At 37.6% G+C, this 19367-nt stretch overlaps 1 protein-coding gene across 2 annotated transcripts; it reads left to right on the forward strand.

Annotated features, from left to right (window-relative positions):
• The first annotated feature begins 2497 nt into the window (after positions 1 to 2497).
• Positions 2498 to 18160, forward strand: LOC149067710 (putative sodium-coupled neutral amino acid transporter 12). Of its 2 annotated transcripts, none has more exons than XM_089252287.1 (11): positions 2498 to 2662; positions 4399 to 4579; positions 4763 to 4884; positions 6320 to 6455; positions 9090 to 9159; positions 11861 to 11931; positions 12301 to 12331; positions 14430 to 14529; positions 14622 to 14724; positions 16687 to 16780; positions 16872 to 18160. In XM_089252287.1, exons 2-11 carry the CDS (start codon positions 4526 to 4528, stop codon positions 17648 to 17650), a joined length of 1560 nt encoding a protein of 519 aa, XP_089108413.1. In that variant the 5' UTR covers positions 2498 to 2662; positions 4399 to 4525; the 3' UTR covers positions 17651 to 18160. The 2 variants fall into 2 exon arrangements, with proteins under 2 accessions (XP_089108413.1, XP_089108414.1); XM_089252288.1 differs by lacking the exon at positions 2498 to 2662 and adding an exon at positions 2780 to 2828.
• Positions 18161 to 19367: the final 1207 nt, after the last annotated feature.

Genomic DNA, 19367 nt, shown 5'->3' on the forward strand with positions numbered 1-19367 from the left:
TGCAAATAATATGAAATTTACAACATGCATTAGCGGAGGTGAGATATGCAAATGATTAGAATTTCAGCGCAGACGCACATCACGCGCGCCTGTGGCGCCACTTCAAAGCGCTATTTAAGGCTTGGAGATTTCGATGATTTGAAGTACGGCAATTGTGTTTTTCTTGTGGTTTTTTCAAAAAAACGATCAATTATGCCTCGTAGAAAACAGCGATCATCTTTTGATCAAGTATCCGAGTTCGACAGAGGAAGGATAGTGGCCTACCGAGATTGTGGATTATCTTTCAGGGAAATCGGTAGTCGTGTTGGACGAAACCAAACAACTGTAATGCGGATATGTTATCGTTGGATGCAGGAGGGTACGACGGACCGACGTGTTCGATCGCATCCACCTCAGTGCACCACTTCACGTGATGACAGGCGTATTGTGCGTATGGCAGTGACGGATCGCTCAGCCACATCACGAACCATAGCGCAGCACATTCAGTCTGCACCACATCATCCAGTGTCTGCGCGTACCATTCGACGCCGTTTACAGCAGAGTGGTCTGTCCGCAAGACGTCCATTGCTTCGTCTACCCTTGACGCAGAACCACAGACGTCTCCGCCGCCAATGGTGCTATGAAAGAAGGATGTGGACGGCACAATGGAATGAAATTGTCTTTACTGACGAGTCACGCTTCTGGCTGCAACACCACGATGGTCGGATTCGAGTCTGGAGACACCGTGGAGAGAGGATGCTGAACAGCTGCGTTATGCACCGCCACACTGGTCCTGCACCGGGTATTATGGTATGGGGCGGTATTGGATATCACTCTCGCACTCCTCTAGTACGCATTGCCGGTACTTTAAAAAGCCAGCGCTACATCTCCGAGGTGTTGGAGCCAGTTGTCCTTCCTTACCTTCAGGGCTTGCCCACAGCCATATTTCAACAGGATAATGCGCGACCACACATGGCACGCATTGTCCAAAGGTTCTTCGTCAATCGCCAGATTGAATTGCTTCCCTGGCCAGCTCGCTCTCCGGATCTTTCGTGGATAGAAAACATGTGGTCCATGGTTGCTCAACGATTGACCCAGATTACATCCCCAGCTGCCACACCGGATCAACTTTGGCAACGCGTAGAAGCTGCTTGGTCTGCTGTACCCCAAGAACACATCCAAAGTCTCTTTGAATCAATGCCGAGGCGTGTGGCAGCGGTGATCTCCAACAATGGAAGCTACTCTGGCTACTGATTTTGGCTGGAACAACACTTCACAGAAGTCTATAAATTTAATCATTTGATGCTTGGTCAACATGTTATCTACAAAATAAATATTGTTGCGATATCTCTTGTCTTTCTTGGTGTTGCAATTTGGGTGGCCAGCAGTGTATGATAAACTGATGAAACCACGTTAGTACGTTTATACTGACATCACTCCCTCGTCAGCCAATCATATGACTGAGCCGTTTTGGGTTTTAATAGAACCCCCTAATATCCGTATATGAAGGCGTCTTAGGTTTTAACGGCTCGTGAATGATACAAACATGCATGACTACTATCTGTTCAGCAATCATCAACATCACTCGATTTTATCTATGGTTTTCCTGGCCATATGACCCGTATTTACCGGGACATCACGAGAAATTCTGCGGATGTCTTGGAAATGTAGGTGGATATCGAGTTCGCCGCACTGAGCTATAAGTAAAGTTTACTTATTACACAACTTATTATTACTTATTAGTTTACTTATTATACAACTTATTATTACTTATTAGTTTACTTATTATACAACTTATTATTACTTATTAGTTTACTTATTATACAACTTATTATTACTTATTAGTTTACTTATTATTACTTATTAGTACCGCTGCGGTGGTCGAGTGGTTATAGTGACGGACTCGCGATGCGAGGATCCGGGTTCGAATCCCACAGTGGTGGTCGGCTGAAGTTGGTTTTCTGTGGTTCCCAACTTCAAGGCGCAAATGCGAGCCAATCTCCCGTTAAAAAGTCTCGCCACGGAGAGCAACAGTCCTACAACGATAAATCATTCAATCATAACACTTCACTCATAGTTAGAAAAACTGATGGCAGCACTACACATAACAAGCATTACACAGAAACAAACTTTACGTCAGGTTGCACTACACGTACACGCACATTCCCGCATGTACCGCTTCGTTGGGGGTTCCGCGGGCGGGCGTGGGCTCGGGGATCCATGATGTTCTTAAGTCAGCCACCTCGTTGGGCAATTTGCCTGTTGTGGCGTTGTATTTGTATTGTATTTATTATACCACTGAATGCTTATAGATAGCTCAGTGGTTCGCCATGGCTTCTGGGGAAAACCAAGACATTTTCGCAAAAAATTGGGACAACTGAAAAAAATGGAAATACAGAGTGTATGGTCATCATAGTTTCTATTGTTTGGGCAGTGAGTGATTTTTACAGCCGACGGCCCTGTATAATTTAACCGGAATCTTTCTCCTGTTTGGTTTTTTTTTTTTCTCTTTCGCATCATTCATGATGGCACTGGATCAGCTGTGTACGCATCTTACCAAATCAAACCTTCGGGGTTGAATTGAATGCGTGCCTAATCGCACCGAGACTGAATTACGCAAATTAATTGTAATTTCAATACACTTGGTAGTTGCTTATCTTCGTCTATGTTATCGAGCGGAAAGGTAAGAAATGATAAGTTTTGATTGTTTATCATGTATAAAATTTCTCTCTCTCTCAATCAATCAATTGTTGAAAGCGGTATCAGCTGTTCATCTCTAGTTCGAGATAATACACGTAATGATTACCCCTGTGATCTCATGATTCCACTTTTCGCCTTATCTCTATACAGTAAGACGTTGATATGTATATTTTTTTAATTTCAATTAACTGATGATTAAATATCATTATTGTTATCTTGGATTAATGGGAATTTGCTTGGGGTAACAGAAAATGGGTGTTTTTTGTATATTTTGTAGTAGTATTTTCCTCAATGTCTTTCAAAAAAACATTTCAGCGGTATTTGTTTGATATGGATTTGGATTATTGAACGATTCTTGTTGAAAATACAGCGAAACTCGCATTTCATGATACCATCTATGACAATAATCTCCTATTGCACTGGGTTCGTTTGTTTGATATCAAACATAACTTTATCAACATGGAAATTTACTACCGAGCAGGTGTGTCAGGAGTTTTTTAGACCTGTGGGCGCTCATCTTCAACTCTGTGTAAATAATTATGATTTATAAATTAATCGTGGGGGAGGGGTGCTCGCAGAAGCATATTCACAGAAGGGCTTAGCAGGTTATAGCCCAGGGCAAAATCCGCCTCTGCATAGAGAGCAAGGGACCAGGTCAGTAAGTGACCAAATGAGTAACCTATAGAGCAGCGGTTCTCAACCTTTTTTGACTCGCGGAGCCATTTTCGGTATATAATTTCTACGGCGGAGCCCTGTTTGACTCTATAAGTCCTTTTTTGTACATAATTTTTATGGCAGAACCTTGTAGGCTTCTCTTATTTACTTATCTATCAAATTTACTAATTCATTTTATTTTCCTTGAGTCATCGCAGAGCCCCTGGGAGGTGCACACAGAGCACCGGTTGAGAACCGCTGCTATAGGGCAAGGGACCAGATCAGTTAATAATCAAAAGGGTGACCTGGAGGGTTTGCAAGCATATGAGTAATCAAAAGAGTGTCTTACAGGGCAAGGGACCATGTCAGTAAATGACCAAAAGAAAGGCCTAGAGAGTTTGTAGGGTATGAGTGACCTATAGTGCAAGGAACCAGGTCAGTGAGTGACCAAAAGAGTTTGCAAGCAGGTGAGCGATTAAAAGTTTGACTTTGCCAGTGAATGGCCAAAACAAAAACCTAGAGAGTTTGCAAGAGTGGGAGTGACCTAAAGAGCAAGGAGGTCAGTGATTAACCTAGTAAGTTTGCAAGCTTTTGAGTGACTCAGAGATCGAGGGACCAGGTTAGTTAGTGACCTAAGGAGTGACCAATAAAACGTGTAAGCATGTGAGTGACCGAGAAAATGTGAAAGCACGTGGGTGTGGATAGGAATGGCAGCTAAGTAGGCTATACCTCAGGGCGGCGAATTTGAGGAATGAGTGGTCCTGAAAATTCACCTAGGAGAAAGGTAGCAAAACTTGTGTTACTCACAGGCGGCAAAACCATAAATCCATTTCAGGGAAATTCAAACCTGCGTTACAAAATACTGAGGGCGCTCTAGCTCTGACGACACTGCTACCGAGTGAGCTGTGGTATAAATATGCATGTGTAACAGTCTTGTTGTGTAGCTAGTGTTGTGTGTATGAATTTTAGTTAGGTTTTTTTTTCTCCAAACAAACTTCGTATTACGTAAGAAAGTTACCTTGCGGTGTCATTGTTTAATATGTCCCCCCCCCCTTTTTTTATCAGATTTCAGATACAACGGGCAGCAGAAAGTCTGCTCTAGGGTCTTCCAACCTGATCCGCAGTTTTCCAATAAATCTTGACGTTCTTCCATTTCCACTTGCCATCGGCTGGGCACATTCTGTTCAAAAGCATGGAGGCGGAGAATCTACAAAAAAACTCAGAAGAAGGAAAATATTCAGCCCTTGTAAGTGCTTCCAAATCAACTTTTTAAATCTTATATTTTCAATCGATAATATATAGTTAGTGCTTTTATTCAAATCGATTGTACATTTAAAAAAATATATTATCGTTTTTGTGTTATCGAGTGAACTTTGAGCACTTAATAGTAATAAGTCATTAAATATATTTTTCTTTTTTTTGTTTCCAGATGGGTCTGATGTACATATTCAATTTAATTGTGGGAACAGGAGCGCTTGCAATGCCCGCAGCATTCAGCGATGCAGGATGGCTCCTGAGCTTGTTGATTTTAATACTTTTATCTTTCATGAGGTGAATGTCTAGAAATTGCTTTCTGGGTATAATCAATATCTTCTGTGAATTCGTTGGATACTATATCAACTATACTAACCCGGGGCGGACAAATCCTTGGTCGCCATGGTGACTAAAAGAATTGGTATTGGCGCCTAAAATTTTCTTTGTGTAGCTATTAAATTGCAGGCTGAGAGCAGCACAAAATGTTTGGAATTTATAGCAGTGTATCTGCTAACATGCCCCGAAAAAGTCAAAAGAAGCATTATTTTGGGCCTTTTTCTTTGGGTAAAAAAGTTTTGGCACCTAGATTTTTTTTCCTGTGATTTGTCGAACCTTCTACTAAACAGTAAATTTGCCTCATACACATACCTCTATGGAATTTCTAACAAACTGATACATGCTGGCATTGCAACAAGCCTAGTTGCATTCTCGGCTCAGTCACCAGACATCAAAAGCAGTAAACATGAAATCAATTTTTCACAATAAGACATTTATTGGCATCATCAGTGGTGTATTTATGGGGTGAGGGGCTATAGCCCAGGGTAGAATGTTCAGAATGGTGGCTAATTTGAGGAGTGAGTAGCCAAGAAAGTTAGTAGAATGGGAGATGGGCTGCCAAATTTGTATAAACATCTATAAATCCGCCTCTGCCCAGACTGAGAGACTAGATTAGTTAGTAGCCTAGCGAGTTGACAAGCATGTGAGAGAATGAATGAGTGACTTAGAGTGTGAGCAAGAACGTGAATGACCAAAAGAGTGACATGCATAGTAAGAGATCCGGTCCAGTGAGTGACCTAAAGCATGTGAATGACCAAAGAGACACAGGTTTACTTGCAAAAGTCTGGAGGGGCAAGCAAGTTATAGTACAGGGTAGCAAATTTGGGGGAAAGAGTAGGGACCTACTTCCACTCAAAAAGGACCCACGTAAATCCGAGTGGATCGGCATCTCTGTCCTATGTGTTAAAACTCCCGATTAATGAAATGTAAATGTGGCCCTGAGAAGTCATTCTCAAAAAATTTCATATTTTTGAATGCAGTATTAATGGAGGTATTTGGCTTTGAGGTTTTAAGCATTTATCACCACTGATTGAGGGTATGGGGGGGGGGGCGTGCCACAAATTGGGAAATGCAAAAGAAAAAAAAACTTATAGTGTGCAGAGCATTAATAGCCCTTACCTCTGTTCACATTCACCAGGGCGATTGAAGTACAGTGGATCCCGCTTATAATGATTGAACTGTTTCCCGCTTAGTACAACTTATTTTCATGGCCTGAGCTTTGACTAATACTCATTTATACTTCCCATTTAAAGTGTTTTCCCACTTACAAACTTTTTTTGTTATATGCAGGATCCACTGTATATCATTAGATTTTGTATGAAAATTTTAAAATTACAACTCTTGTATTTAAGATTGATTTGATTCTGAATGAGTTGATCTCATGTTTTTCCTGCAGCTTTTTAACAGTTACTTTTGTAACAGAAGCCATGGCGGCTGCGAATGCCATCGTGCACAGCCGAGCCGTCCGCCAACTGAAAAAAGTCATGAAAGATGATGATAGCACAACTGAAAGCGACAGGCAATTTTTAGTGGTGAGTTTTTTCTGTGTGGTTGTCTGATATTTATAAATGTTGTACACAATGTTTTGAGTCTAGAGTCTTTCTAATGTGACAAGTATCTTAAGTATGATCATTGTGCAAATTGAATGGCCATTTCGCAAAGATACTAGATTTGTTTTAGATAATCCCCCCTCGCCACTCCCAAAGCTGAAATACAGAAAACGACGATGTACGTTGCAGAACAATCAGCGCTACTGTTACTTAACCATATGTGTACCTTGTACACATTCATCTGTAGAATTTCTAATGAATTGGTGCATGTGTATTGTGTGTGTACAGTGAGTTATACGTTCATTTCATCATCTAGTATGTAATAATCATATTCACCTTGGATGACCAGTTCTCGCCATTTGCATATGTTTGCAAATTTCTTTTGTTAAATAAAAAAGTATGTGTGGCCCTGAAATATTTATGGCAGCAGAGTTGTTGAATGTTCTAGGTGGTGCTGACATCTGCCTTTCACATTTTGAAGTGAAGATAGTAAATGCTTGAGTTTTTTCTTGTGATGTAACAATCATGTTGAAGTGGTCTGCCTGCTCTCTGCAGAGACCTTTTCAAATGGGAGATGTCGCCTTTGCTTCTCGAAGTTGGAAAACTGCAGAAAACCAACTTCAACAGACCACCACTGTGCCACCAACCGGGTTTGAACCTGGATCCTCATGATGGCGCTCCAGCACGATGCTTACAGGACTGTGCATACTGCCGTGCCATTGCAGAATCAAGAAGAGTTTTAGGGAGAAAAAAACTCTTCTACGAAATTTTCTTCTCTTGAATTTTTTACTGCAAAACATTTTCAGTCAGCTGAGAAGTTGTTGCTGAACAACACAAAACATTCTGCTTTATGGGACTCAGACTTTATCTTTATCCCAGTTTTTTTTTGTTTTTTGGTCAACGTTTTCTTGAATTTGTTATTTAATCAAAAACATTGATACAAATAATTTTCAACAGATTTATTGAATGTAATAGTATCATATTCGCATTTCTCTTGGGGGGTGCTGATAAACCCAGATCACCCCCCCCCCCCAATTTCTGTGATCGTAAGTGCTGAGCAAGGCCAGAATTAGAGGAAGGCAATTGCTCGGACAGCAAAATTTAGGAGGTGACAAATTTTACTTGGGAAAATCATCAAATTTTGCCGTGGTCGGGGCAGCGAAAACATGTTGCGCCCCCCGAATAATCCTAGTTATGGCCCTGTTGCTGAGGATTACATAAATATAGTCAACAATGTACAAACTGAACCTGACACAACAGATATTGACACCCTCATTGAAAATTTCAAAGAAAGTGAAAAAAGACGTAAATGTAGTCGTTTCAGATGAAGAACAAATATACTCTACTTCAATTACATGCGAGATTGTTACATAATTTCACACATTATGTCAATTGAACCTCTATTAAGAGGAAACCTGTGTTCAACAGAAAAAATCTCAGTCCCTTGCGATTCCGTTGAAGACAGGTTTTACTGTATATATTTGTCATTCTAGCAGACTTGTGTATAATAAGTCTCAAAAAACTCAATATGTCTAAACAGTTATAGGAGAGAAAAACATCAAGGAAATTGACATTTTCTGGATACTATGCCAAAATGAAGTCCAAAAGAAAAGTCATTTGGTCTTCTCCGGGAATCAAACCCAGGTCCTCTTGCAAACCAGACAAGTGTGCTACTATACACACCACTGGAGATACGACCCTACCTTCCTTATTTCATGCAGGTGACTTTTCTTTCTGAGTTCACCTCGGCATAATATTCAGAAAATGTCTAATTTCTTGGATGTGTTGGGCTGAGGAAAAGCGTCTATCTCTTAGTTATCGAATATGTTTTCATGTTTCATAAGATACTGTGTACAGTCCTGATTAGTCACAAGAGAATCACCTGCAGGGTCCTGTGGTTTTAATTTTTCATTTAAAGAAATCTCAATCTGCAGGAAGTGTATAGTTACGGCTGAGCTGGGTTTCTAGGCTGTCTACCACCTTAATTACCCATGTGAAAATTCATTTACGCATTTCTTCATTAACAAAGTCCTTTAAAGACCAAAATAATCACAGCGTATTTGTAAGACAGTTTCATTTCAAAAGAGTGTAATTTTGTCTCACATTTGCAAAAAAAAAAAATTAGGATGTGCAGTAAAATTTGCTTACCCATAGAACAAACTAGTGGTGAATGTTGAAACTATTTTTTTATTTTTAAAGTGCATTCCCCATCCTTTCATTAAGAGGTTCCAGGAGTTTCGTAGCTATCTGAAAGGTAGTTTAAGCTGTAGACAGAGTAGAACACACATACTTTCATAATGGACACCTTGAGCCCTTCCTCAACATGTTAACTGGTGGGTTTTTTTTGGCCCATCAGTAAAGAGAAAACATGTTCACTCGTGGGCTATGGCATTGAAGAAAGGGCATCCAATAATGTGGCTGAAGTCATAATCATTGACCGAAAAACAAAGTGGCCCACCAGTTTGTATTTCTTGCAAAATGGCCTGAGGCACCTCATAGTTATCCACCGAGAATGAAACAAAAAATGTCCCTAGGCTAGAGCACTTTCTGCAATTTGGTTTATATTCGTCAATTAAATTTATTAATTGACTGATTTATTCTCTTTTTAACTTTCAGGAACAGTTTTTAACGGATGAAGTCATATCCAGTTCTTTAGAAAACGAGAAAGTACCTTTGTTATTAACGAGTGAGTATCGATTTTCACCTCTTACATTATACAGGCAGGCAGACATGACCGCTGACCATCCAGAGAGACCATCTTGGGATAATGATTCTACACAAAGTATAATTGATTAATTACAATACAGTTTCAAGGATGGAACAAACAAACAAAAAGAGCAAAATTAATTCTGCATGTATAGAATGAATGAGTATTCGATCAGGATACAATACAGCATTTCAGATATTTTCTCCCTTATGCTTATTGAATATAAAATATTAGAATGATGCGAGAATGTATTTGTAAAAAAACAAGAAAAAAATTCATATTTGAATATTTCATTTTACTGCATTTCTGAATACAAGAAAGCATTATGATGCTTCGTTGTATTACTCTAGAGGTTAAAGCAGTTGAAATTTCATTCTTGTAGTGAAAATGGGTTTTAATCTTTCGTATAACTTTTCTGGAATCGCACATGGTTTTATCTCATTCATAACAAACGCAGCTGCAGGATTTACGTGCGTGTTTCCCTGTTAAAGCTACGGTGTTATCCTCTTTGCAATAATCTCTTCCATGCAGCTGAGAGACTAAACAGCTGTGTAAACATTGCAGGGAGACTCGCGATGTCTTGTTAATGTCTTTGCTTCCTGCCATTCAATTTTCCTCCCATCATTTTTTTACTGATGCATTTTAAACCGAAGAAATTGCCCATGTCATGAAATATTTAGGATTATAATTAATAAGAATATGTCAATTAATTTATCTTGGACACTTTTTGTTGCCAAAATTGAAATAATAAACTTTTATTTCTTAGAAAATTTTCAATTATCATCTATGCTATAAAAAAATGTTTTTAGAACTGTTCGATATGAGTTTATATTTTTTTGTTTGCCTTAAATTGAATCGTGCTCTAAATCAGTGATCTTTAACCACCGGTCTGCTAACCAACAGACCAGTCACGACCCAGGCTCTGTCCCTCCAGGGATATAAATTATGCGGTCTGCTAACCAGCACTGCCGGTTCATAAAACCTTTTACCCAATTCATGTAGCTGTTATGTATTTTTAGATTTTATAAGCAAGATACTGTCTTCATGTTGGTTTTTATTTGTCTTAGCCATAAGCAGGTTATCCGAGTTAGGTCCGTTTCACATTAACTCAAATATAAATAATTGAGGTCCTACTGTATTTCAAACCTTTTCACATATTTCTATCTTCCTTGCATGCTTCTTTTCTAAGTGTGCAAACTATTACCATTTGAACCTCCTTCCAAGTCACAGGTGATTCTCCTAACCCTTCATTTACTGACCTTGTTGAAAGGGGCGGCTCAAGCCTACCTGCTGCCTGGGTACAAAGCCTCATGTGGCCCCCCTCCCCCGACTTTTGCGGGGGGACTGGCAGGGCATTTTCTCTTAATAAACTTGGTAATAAGTCAGGGATAAATCTGATTTTTTTTATTTAGTAAAAAGCCGCACACCATTGTTAGCTGAGCGAAGTGTAGATGTCCATACGTCCTGCTTTTAAAAGAAATGCTAGATAATTTAATATCCACTATACAGTTCTTATTCGTAAGCCATCACAACTTACACTTATCCTGCATAACTAGGTGACTTCTATTTGGGTTTACTTCACAGTTTCGGAAACATTACTTGGCCTACGTGGGGGCAACAAAATGCACACTTGCCCACCTTGTCCTCAAACCAGAAAATGCCGAAATCTATGATGTATGTCACACAATTTTAAGAAAAATTTGGAAAATACTATTATGGGAATTTTTACTTTACTTTTTTTTTTTTTTGGAGCCAGGAGCATCCAGACTGCATTACCTTATGGCGATATCAGCCAATGCCCTTACAGGCATGGGTACCGATGGAACACCTTTTATTCAATAAATCAAATAAATCGTCAAAATTACATAAGATGGCAATAGATCAAATATTAAGCCGCTGTGGTGGTCGAGTGGTCATAGTGACAGACTCACATCGCGGGGACCCGGGTTCAAGTTTCACCGTCACCACAGTGGTGGTCAGCTGAAGTTGATTTTCTGTGGTTCCCAACTTCAAGGCACAAATGCGAGCCGATCTCCCCGTTAAAAGTCTCGCCACAGAGAGCAACAGTCCTACAAACAGTACAAATATTCAGTCATTACACTTCACTCCTGAGATATAGGTGGCAGCACTAAAAAAAAAGTCATAGACAATACTAGATACGCACTCAGACTGTTAGGTACACATATTCACACTTTCGGCACAACTCAATAGGTAGTAAATTGCCCATGGCGATAGACCTGAGTTGTGCTCGGCTTGAAAAAAAAAAGGTCAAATATTAAGTCTTGTATAACGATTCATTAAAATCACATCAATCAGCTCACTCAATGTCCGTAATAGCAGATTTCCACAATCAGCAGACGTCCTGTCATGCTGATTGAATTGGGAATTTTTACTGCAGAACATTTCCTGTCAGGTGAAAGCTTGTGGCAGAATAATGCAAAACATTTTGCTTTGCCCCTTCCCCGTGATAGAGTACATTGTTGTTTCTGGTATGACGGCCCTGTCTGTTCCTTAAAGTTTTTCAAAATCTCCTTCGCCAAGGTAAGGCTTAAGCTGCAGCCCCTACAGCATCCCTTGCACCATCGCTAAAGCCACCCCTGCTTGTTGAGTTTTTCTTTAATATTCAATGTAAATTGTGTTTATTCTTATGTTCATTATTTGTTTTTTGTTTCATTTCTAGATTCTATTGATTCAGTATCATCAGAATCATCTGCGGCTACATATTTCAACATAACAGAAAGGATAGAGATGGTACTTTCTTAGTATTCATTGTATTTGTTGAATGTAATGTTTGTAGAATGCTTTTCTCCTTTTTTTTCTCATTGTTTCATTAAAAACCTTAAATAGATATTTTCCTGCATACTATTACTTTACCCCATCTGAAGTTTCATTCTCCAATATCTTATACCAAGAAAAAAATTGCCAAATTATTCTCGCATCTTCTTTTCATTTCTTTTGATGACAATTTTAGAGAAAGTAACGAAAGAAAAGACAGGCTTTCACAATATATCGATCTTGTATCCAGCACTTTGTATTTGAGTAGATAGATTCCATTCATTATATGTGTGATTTCATTGCATTTTATAGATCTTTTATTTTATTTTCCATTTCTTTTTGAAGGGGAAAATGGCTTCTCTATTTTTTAACAAAGGTGAGTTTCATCTATGGACTTTTTTTCACTTCATGAATTCTTCATTCTCAAATATTATTACATTTCATTTGTTTAACACTAGAAGGATCGCTGTTTCATTCTACCTAGAAGGACAGATACCGGAATACAAATGACCGGAGGTTGATCTCAAACTGAATTTATACTCAAACTTTTAGATACTCCAAATTTTCATAAATTTTTATTATGTTTAAATGCACCTCTGAGTGTAGGTAAGTAATAAAAAATGAATTATAAAAATTTTCATTATTAATGAATTATAATGAATTATTATTACCTTTTTCAAATAAAATTACGTAATTCAATTTTATTTTGAATTCCAAAAAATTTCTCGTAGTGTCACCAATAAAAAAATATTCATATTTTGGATACTAAAACCACGGTTTCATCCGCACATCACACTTCTTACAATTTTCAATACCTATGCTATGATACAAATGCGTTTTCAATTTAAAGATTTCTCACCCAATTGAAAATGAACCGCTTGCTATGTTATTTCATAGCGGGATCTAACATAGTTTTTTTCCTGATATCATGGCGATTGTTATTAGCAGAATTTGATTGCTGAACGAATAAGGCTCTCTAAGCTTTCTAGCTAATTTCAACAAAAAGGAAATTCTAGTTTTATATTTTTTTCTATAAATCGCCCAAAGCATTTATTAATGCCAAAGTAAAATGTTGTAGAAAACGTGCAATAACAAATGAGTGATACTCACACAGATTGCTTTAAAGTCATCTCATCAACGCCAGCTTTTGATTCATTGTAAAACTCTAGAGTTTAAGGAAATTTTTCCTCACTTATAGAGAATGTATATATTCCAGCATTTCCCTTTTTCTCACTCTGGAAAACACTCGATGTGATGTTTTCTGTGTTATCAAACACGTTTCATACAAAGGGATGTTCATCAAACTTCAAGTGAAATTTCTTTTTAATCTTTTATTATTATACCTAACAGGTATAACGATAAAAGATTATTATTCTGCTGCAGTTTTTCTCCGAGCATTGGTGAAGTAAAACAGTCATCAAGAGGTCACATTTTTCAACTAGCTTTTTAAATAATAATCAGTGATTCGCATTATTACATTTTTGGCCAAACTGGTATGTTTATTTCATTATTGGTCGGCCAGTAAGGATGCTTTCAATTGGACAAAGCGAGAACATCTGTATTAGAGGAAATCTGATGTCACAATTCAACAAAATATTTGCTGCGCATGCAATGAAAGTATCTAGAGCATTACCAGTAAAATTGAACAGTCACGGTCCTGCTAGGCATAACTTAAAATATCTCAGCAGATTTTCATTTCAAATTGATAGTTAGACGGTATAATATTTCAGTATTTTCACAGGAAAAGTTGTGAAATTTTTCAGCAATCTAGACAATCTGATTCATTATGAAAATAGAGCGAGTAGATTGAAAACAGTCAAAATGACCGGCTTACTCCTTCTAGTGTTAATGAGTATGTTTTCATGTTTTGTTTTTTTTTTAATTTATGAAACGTGCTTATGTTTTTGGTATGCTGGAAAATTTTTTTTATCGTGAATCGAGTGATATTTGACAGTTCAGTGTTGAACCATATTATCATGAATAGGTTACTTTCAGATTGATACCATTGCTATTTTAACACATTATAAAATCAGAAAAAAATTTAAAGGTTTTTTTTACGTTCATGGAACATTTAATAAGAGGAGATACACACCTGTCTCCTCTTTTCAAAACTTTTTATTTTCGTGATGATAATGAAGAAAGGAAGCCACAGCTCTCATCATACATCTGAAGGTTGGAAGACCATACTGAACCAATGCCATGGAATTATTGCCTGTAGCTGCCAGACATAGAGGCCAATAAGCTGTTGCCGTTGGCCTAGTTAGATGTTTTAATTATTTTTTTTCTGCAACTGGAACACAAGTACAATGTTCATCAATTTTCATTTTAGGTGTTTCCTAAAACCTCACAAATCAGAGGCTAGCCAGTGAACATCACATGCTAAATTAAAGTTTTTAGAAAAACATGTATATTCGAGAATATAATTATTTGCACATTTTCCTAATTTGAATTTCTTCTTTTTGCAAAAACTTCAGTCGGCCTCAATGTTTTCTACGTATGTATCGCCGTATATTTGTATGGGGATTTGGCGATTTATGCTGCTGCTGTGTCTAAATCTCTTAGAGATGTAACCTGGTAAGAAATATACTGGTTCGTACATTGATTGATTGATCTTTTTCGAACCATAAATAAATTTAATTTGTGTTAATTTTGTAATTTTTTTTTAGTGATTACGTGCCTAGAGATTGCAACGTGACTCTGAATAATTCAGTGCAGTGCCTGAAGGCTTTTGAAAATATTTCCAGAAATGACACATATCGTATATATCTCGTAAGTTTCAAATTCTTGTTGTACGTGCTACTGCCATAGCCCAAAATTGACCAGTTTGAGACCCAGCCTGTCTGAATTTCTGGCTTTGGCCAGTCTATTCGCGAAGTGGCTGGTGATCCCTGGCCAAAGTCTGGGGAAAAAAGGCTATTCTGGGACATCACTAAGTTGCCAACAATCAAAGGAACTGGAATACTGATGTCTCAAATAATAACTCTTTAAAATCAGGAAATTTTTGAAAACATGAATGTTTGTTAAGTATTTCACTTGCACGATCGATTGAGCTCAGACTTTTTTTTTAAAGGGATATAATACTTACTTAAACTTTTTAAAATCGTTTATATAATTTATTATCATGCTTTCATCGTATGTTATCCAAATTTTAATATCAATGGGGACCAGACTCCAAGTCCCCCCCCCCCTTGCTACGGCCTTGTAATACTTGATTACATGTCTAATAAAGTTTTAAGTAATTAATTTACAGTGGAACTTCAGTTAACAAGCAATTTGCATAACGAGCAAAAATTTTCATTTGATTGGCGAGTGATGATTCACATTGCAATCAAAAAAATTTTGAGCTTCATTTATTTATTTTCACTTTATCACAACAGACCTGATGGGTTTTTCTCCCATCTCTTTCGCCCAACACGTGCTGTGAAATTTTGAATAATATTCTTTCCTACAGTCTTCGAAACTAGATGTAGCATTGTAACCACGTGTGTGCTCGCTTGAATTTTTTTTTAATTCTGCTTGGAGAAAACTGTGGACTGATTGCATCATTGAACGTGACTTCAGGGGCTTGTTCATGAACAAGGGGCACCATTTCGGCCGAGATTGTGTCATTGAGGAAGAGACCATGGGACTGGAGATGCATAAGCCCGATATTCAACAACTAGTGGAGGAACATGGTCATATACACAGATGAACTGATGAATCTCCATTGTACGCAACAGCAAGAGCTTATGCATGGGATCTCATCTAAGGAAGACGGAGAGACAAATGAGGAATCCTTCACTTCAAATGAGATTGAGAGATGAGTAGAGCGTGGGAATCTGTGCCAAACTTTGTAGAAGAGAATCACTCCAAATAGGTAGCAGTGTGAGCAATGAATCTGTCCAACGATAGTATGATTTCCCACCAAAAAAAAGCAAAAAAAAAACGGCAAAAGCAAGTGTCATAGATAGGGTTCCTTTTTAAAGTCCATAAAGTTATTATAATATAATTCCTTTTTTAAACTATAGTCTTCCTCTTTCTGGTCGTTTAGACTTTAGTGTAAGTTAATTTGTAAACATTATTATATTGTGTCTTATTTACTATATTATTATCGTGTTTCATTATTGAGTGAATGACATTTTTGTCAGTCATCTTCATGTGAATGAATTACTGTGTAACGAATTATCCAAGTTTTCATTATTTCCTATGAGGAAACTCGCTTCATATAATGAGCACATTGGTAGAATGATTTAAGCTTGTGAAAAGAAGTTCCACTGTATTAGTAAATTGTGTTATCACACTAAATGTTTCCAACAAAACCACCGTCAAATGCTAAGAAATATCAATGTTTCAAAAATTTGGATATAGTGAACCTTGGGCTATAGTGAACTTTTTATTTGAGTTTGCAAATGGTCCACCATAACGGGGTTCGACTGCATTTGTAAACCTTTTTCTAATTGGAAGTATACCTCTAGGATCAACGGTTTGCCAGTAAAATGCCATACCTCCTGTTCACTACTTACCTTGTATATAGCCTTGTATCTGTTAGCAATGAAAAAAAAAAAATGGAAGCACCACCTACTGGCCATCTTACATTGAAAAAGCACATCAAACATTGGCCAGGGATCTCCAGCCACTTCACGAATTGGTCAGTCAAAGCCTGAATCATTTCTGCAAATCAGACTTTAGCCAAACCTCTCCTGTTTCGCAAATGCCGCGCTAACATTGAACTACACATTTTTTTATTTGCAGGCAATATTTCTGATTACCCTTGGTCCATTTGCATTTTTTAATGTACAGAAGACTAAATACCTACAGGTTTTCACTACTATTATGAGGTGGCTTGGTAAGTGAGAACTCATGGTCGATATTACCTCAGTATAATTATTTTATGATTCAATCGATGTTATAAGAATGAATTTTTTCTATTACCCTAGCATTCGGCAGCATGGTAATCCTTGCAGCTATCGCCCTAGCACAGGGCAAAGGCAGAGGCCACCCTGTTGCTGCAAACATAGATGGAATCCCTAACCTGTTCGGTGTATGTGTCTACTCGTTCATGTGCCATCATTCCTTGCCTTCGCTCATCACGCCCATAAAGAATAAGTCCCGATTGACTAGTCTTTTGGCTGCAGATTATGTCCTGATATTAGGGTTTTATGCTCTTCTGTCTTTCACTGGTATTTTTACGTTTGACCATTTAAAAGACATATACACATTGAATTTCGAACCGCAGAGGTGCAACGAGACTCTTCAGGGTGAAGAGATCATAATACACATACCAGCCATACAGTACTTCCTGGCGCTGTTCCCAGTCTTCACTCTGAGCACGAACTTTCCCATCATTGCAATCACTCTCCGGAACAACTTAAAGTCTATCTTCTTGACAGAAGGTAAGAGGTACTCTTTCTTCGTGGAAGGTGTGCTGTTCCCCCTTGCAGCCGTGCTCCCGCCAATCTGCATAGCGTTCATCACAGGTGATCTCAAATACTTGGTCGGTATAACTGGATCTTACGCCGGCGCTGTCATCCAGTACATTGTACCAGCTCTCCTGGTATACTATTCCAGGAAAGACATTCTTTCTTCTTTGGGTTGCGGGATCAGAAACACTCACGCATCTCCATTCAAGAGCACTGCCTGGATAATATTTGTGTTGATCTGGGCAGTGGCTTGTATCGTTTTCGTAACCGTAAATCACATTATAACTAAGAAGTGATTGTTCAATAAAGTAAAAAAAAGCCATATCGCTGCTAAATATAAGCATTTTCTGTCAATAACACGCTGAGCTTTTCCTAACTTACCTATTTTACAGTCAAAGGTATGCATTTTGTGAAAAGAACCTTGCGGATATTCAATAGTTCCCGCAAGGTTCTGTTTCAAAAATATCTTCTCTTTCTTTCCGAACAATTTGCATGTTATTTTTATTGATCGTTTTCCATTAATACAGCCATAGAGTTGCTAGACTTTCATGATCTATGTCTTCAAGATCATGTCTCTGCTGGGATGTATGTATCGCTAGAATCATGAGAGATTAAAACATATAACTAGACGTTTCATCAGCAACAATCAGAGAAGGAAATCCTCATTTGTCAAAATTCAAATTTTATTTAGGATCAGTACATCTTTCTGATAATTAATGCTGCAGTCAGTGATGAAACTCCCGAATGTGTTTGAATCTCCCGACCGTTGCACAATATCCCAGAAAAGACATCGATCTCATCGTTTCAAAAAAAAAAAAAAAAACCAAAGAAGAAAGAATAGTCAGGAACAGAATTTCAGTTAATCTGTTTGTGAATTCACGAGCGATACTTGAATGTCTATGTGAATGGTGGGAGTACTTCTGATATTTTGCTGAAAGCACTGTAATGACTGATTTGAATGTATAAATAAGAGCACATTGACATTAACGGTAGTGGAAAGAAATTTTGTTTCTTGTGTGTGGTATCAATATCTTTCCTGGTCCAATTGAACTTGGTTAATTTGAAATCAAAAGTCACTGGAAAAAAGTTCAAATTATCGAAATCTGAATTATCAAATTAATCTCTATAAAATTGTTAAAAATTGCTACTTAATTATCGATTATTAAAATTCAGATATCATCAGTTCCGAAACTATTCAATAATAATTTACCTTAGCTGCTACGTTATTCTACTGTTCTGGAACCAAGATCACTGCAGAATTTCTTGACTATGCTCAAAACCATGTGCCAATATGTTTTCCTACACTGACAATTTGAATTTGAAATAGCTTACTCATGATTTTAACACTTTTATCAGATTCATTCAGCATTTCTACAAAATCAGATCACTGAGTTTTGCCGATCAGTTTTTTTTTTTGGAACTGAGTTACCATAAATCCAATGCAAAAATCAAATTAAATTTTCTTCAGTTTTAGCATACAAAGGGTGCCGTTTTCAAAGGTATAAGTACTCAATTTTTTTTATCAAAAATCTCTCATAAAACCTGGCTATATTTTCAGGACTGGCTCCACGTTTCTTTGCATGTTGCTCAGTACACAGAATGTTATCGCGGCATTCCAAACCAGGAGTCAAAATCGAGAAAACGGCATTCATAGTGTGCCAAAATTACGTCCGAATTTTCAACCTTTTGTCTTTAAGGATTGTTTGTTTAGCAATTTGGTCGAGAGAAGTGAACTCTGATTTTCTTGTAAAATTTTTCCAAACCAAATTCGCTTATACAAAAACCATTAGATAGGAAAGTCAAGGGGGAGTTCGTAAAAGTTATCCAAAATTCGAATTAACCAAATTCCGTTGTATTAGGTTCCATAATCTTGAACTGCTTACCCGTCATTTGTAATTATTACGCTTTTCGAACTTTCTGATTTCAATTTCAGAACTTTATGCGAAAACGCATGTAAGGATTGTCCAAAAATATATATTTTTCTTTCGAAAAACTTTTATTTTTTTTCTAGTC

This window comes from Pholcus phalangioides, unplaced genomic scaffold (assembly GCF_987345545.1).
Source record: "Pholcus phalangioides strain wild (caught in Gottingen) unplaced genomic scaffold, Ppha-v1.0 ptg000028l_1, whole genome shotgun sequence".
Taxonomy (NCBI): domain Eukaryota; kingdom Metazoa; phylum Arthropoda; class Arachnida; order Araneae; family Pholcidae; genus Pholcus; species Pholcus phalangioides.

Coding starts and splice junctions, on each gene's coding strand:
- LOC149067710 (XM_089252287.1), top strand. CDS start 4,526: ATGGAGGCGGAGAATCTACAAAAAAACTCAGAAGAAGGAAAATATTCA. Junction 4,885..6,319: donor ATACTTTTATCTTTCATGAG/GTGAATGTCTAG, acceptor TTTTTCCTGCAG/CTTTTTAACAGTTACTTTTG. Junction 11,932..12,300: donor TAACAGAAAGGATAGAGATG/GTACTTTCTTAG, acceptor TTCTTTTTGAAG/GGGAAAATGGCTTCTCTATT.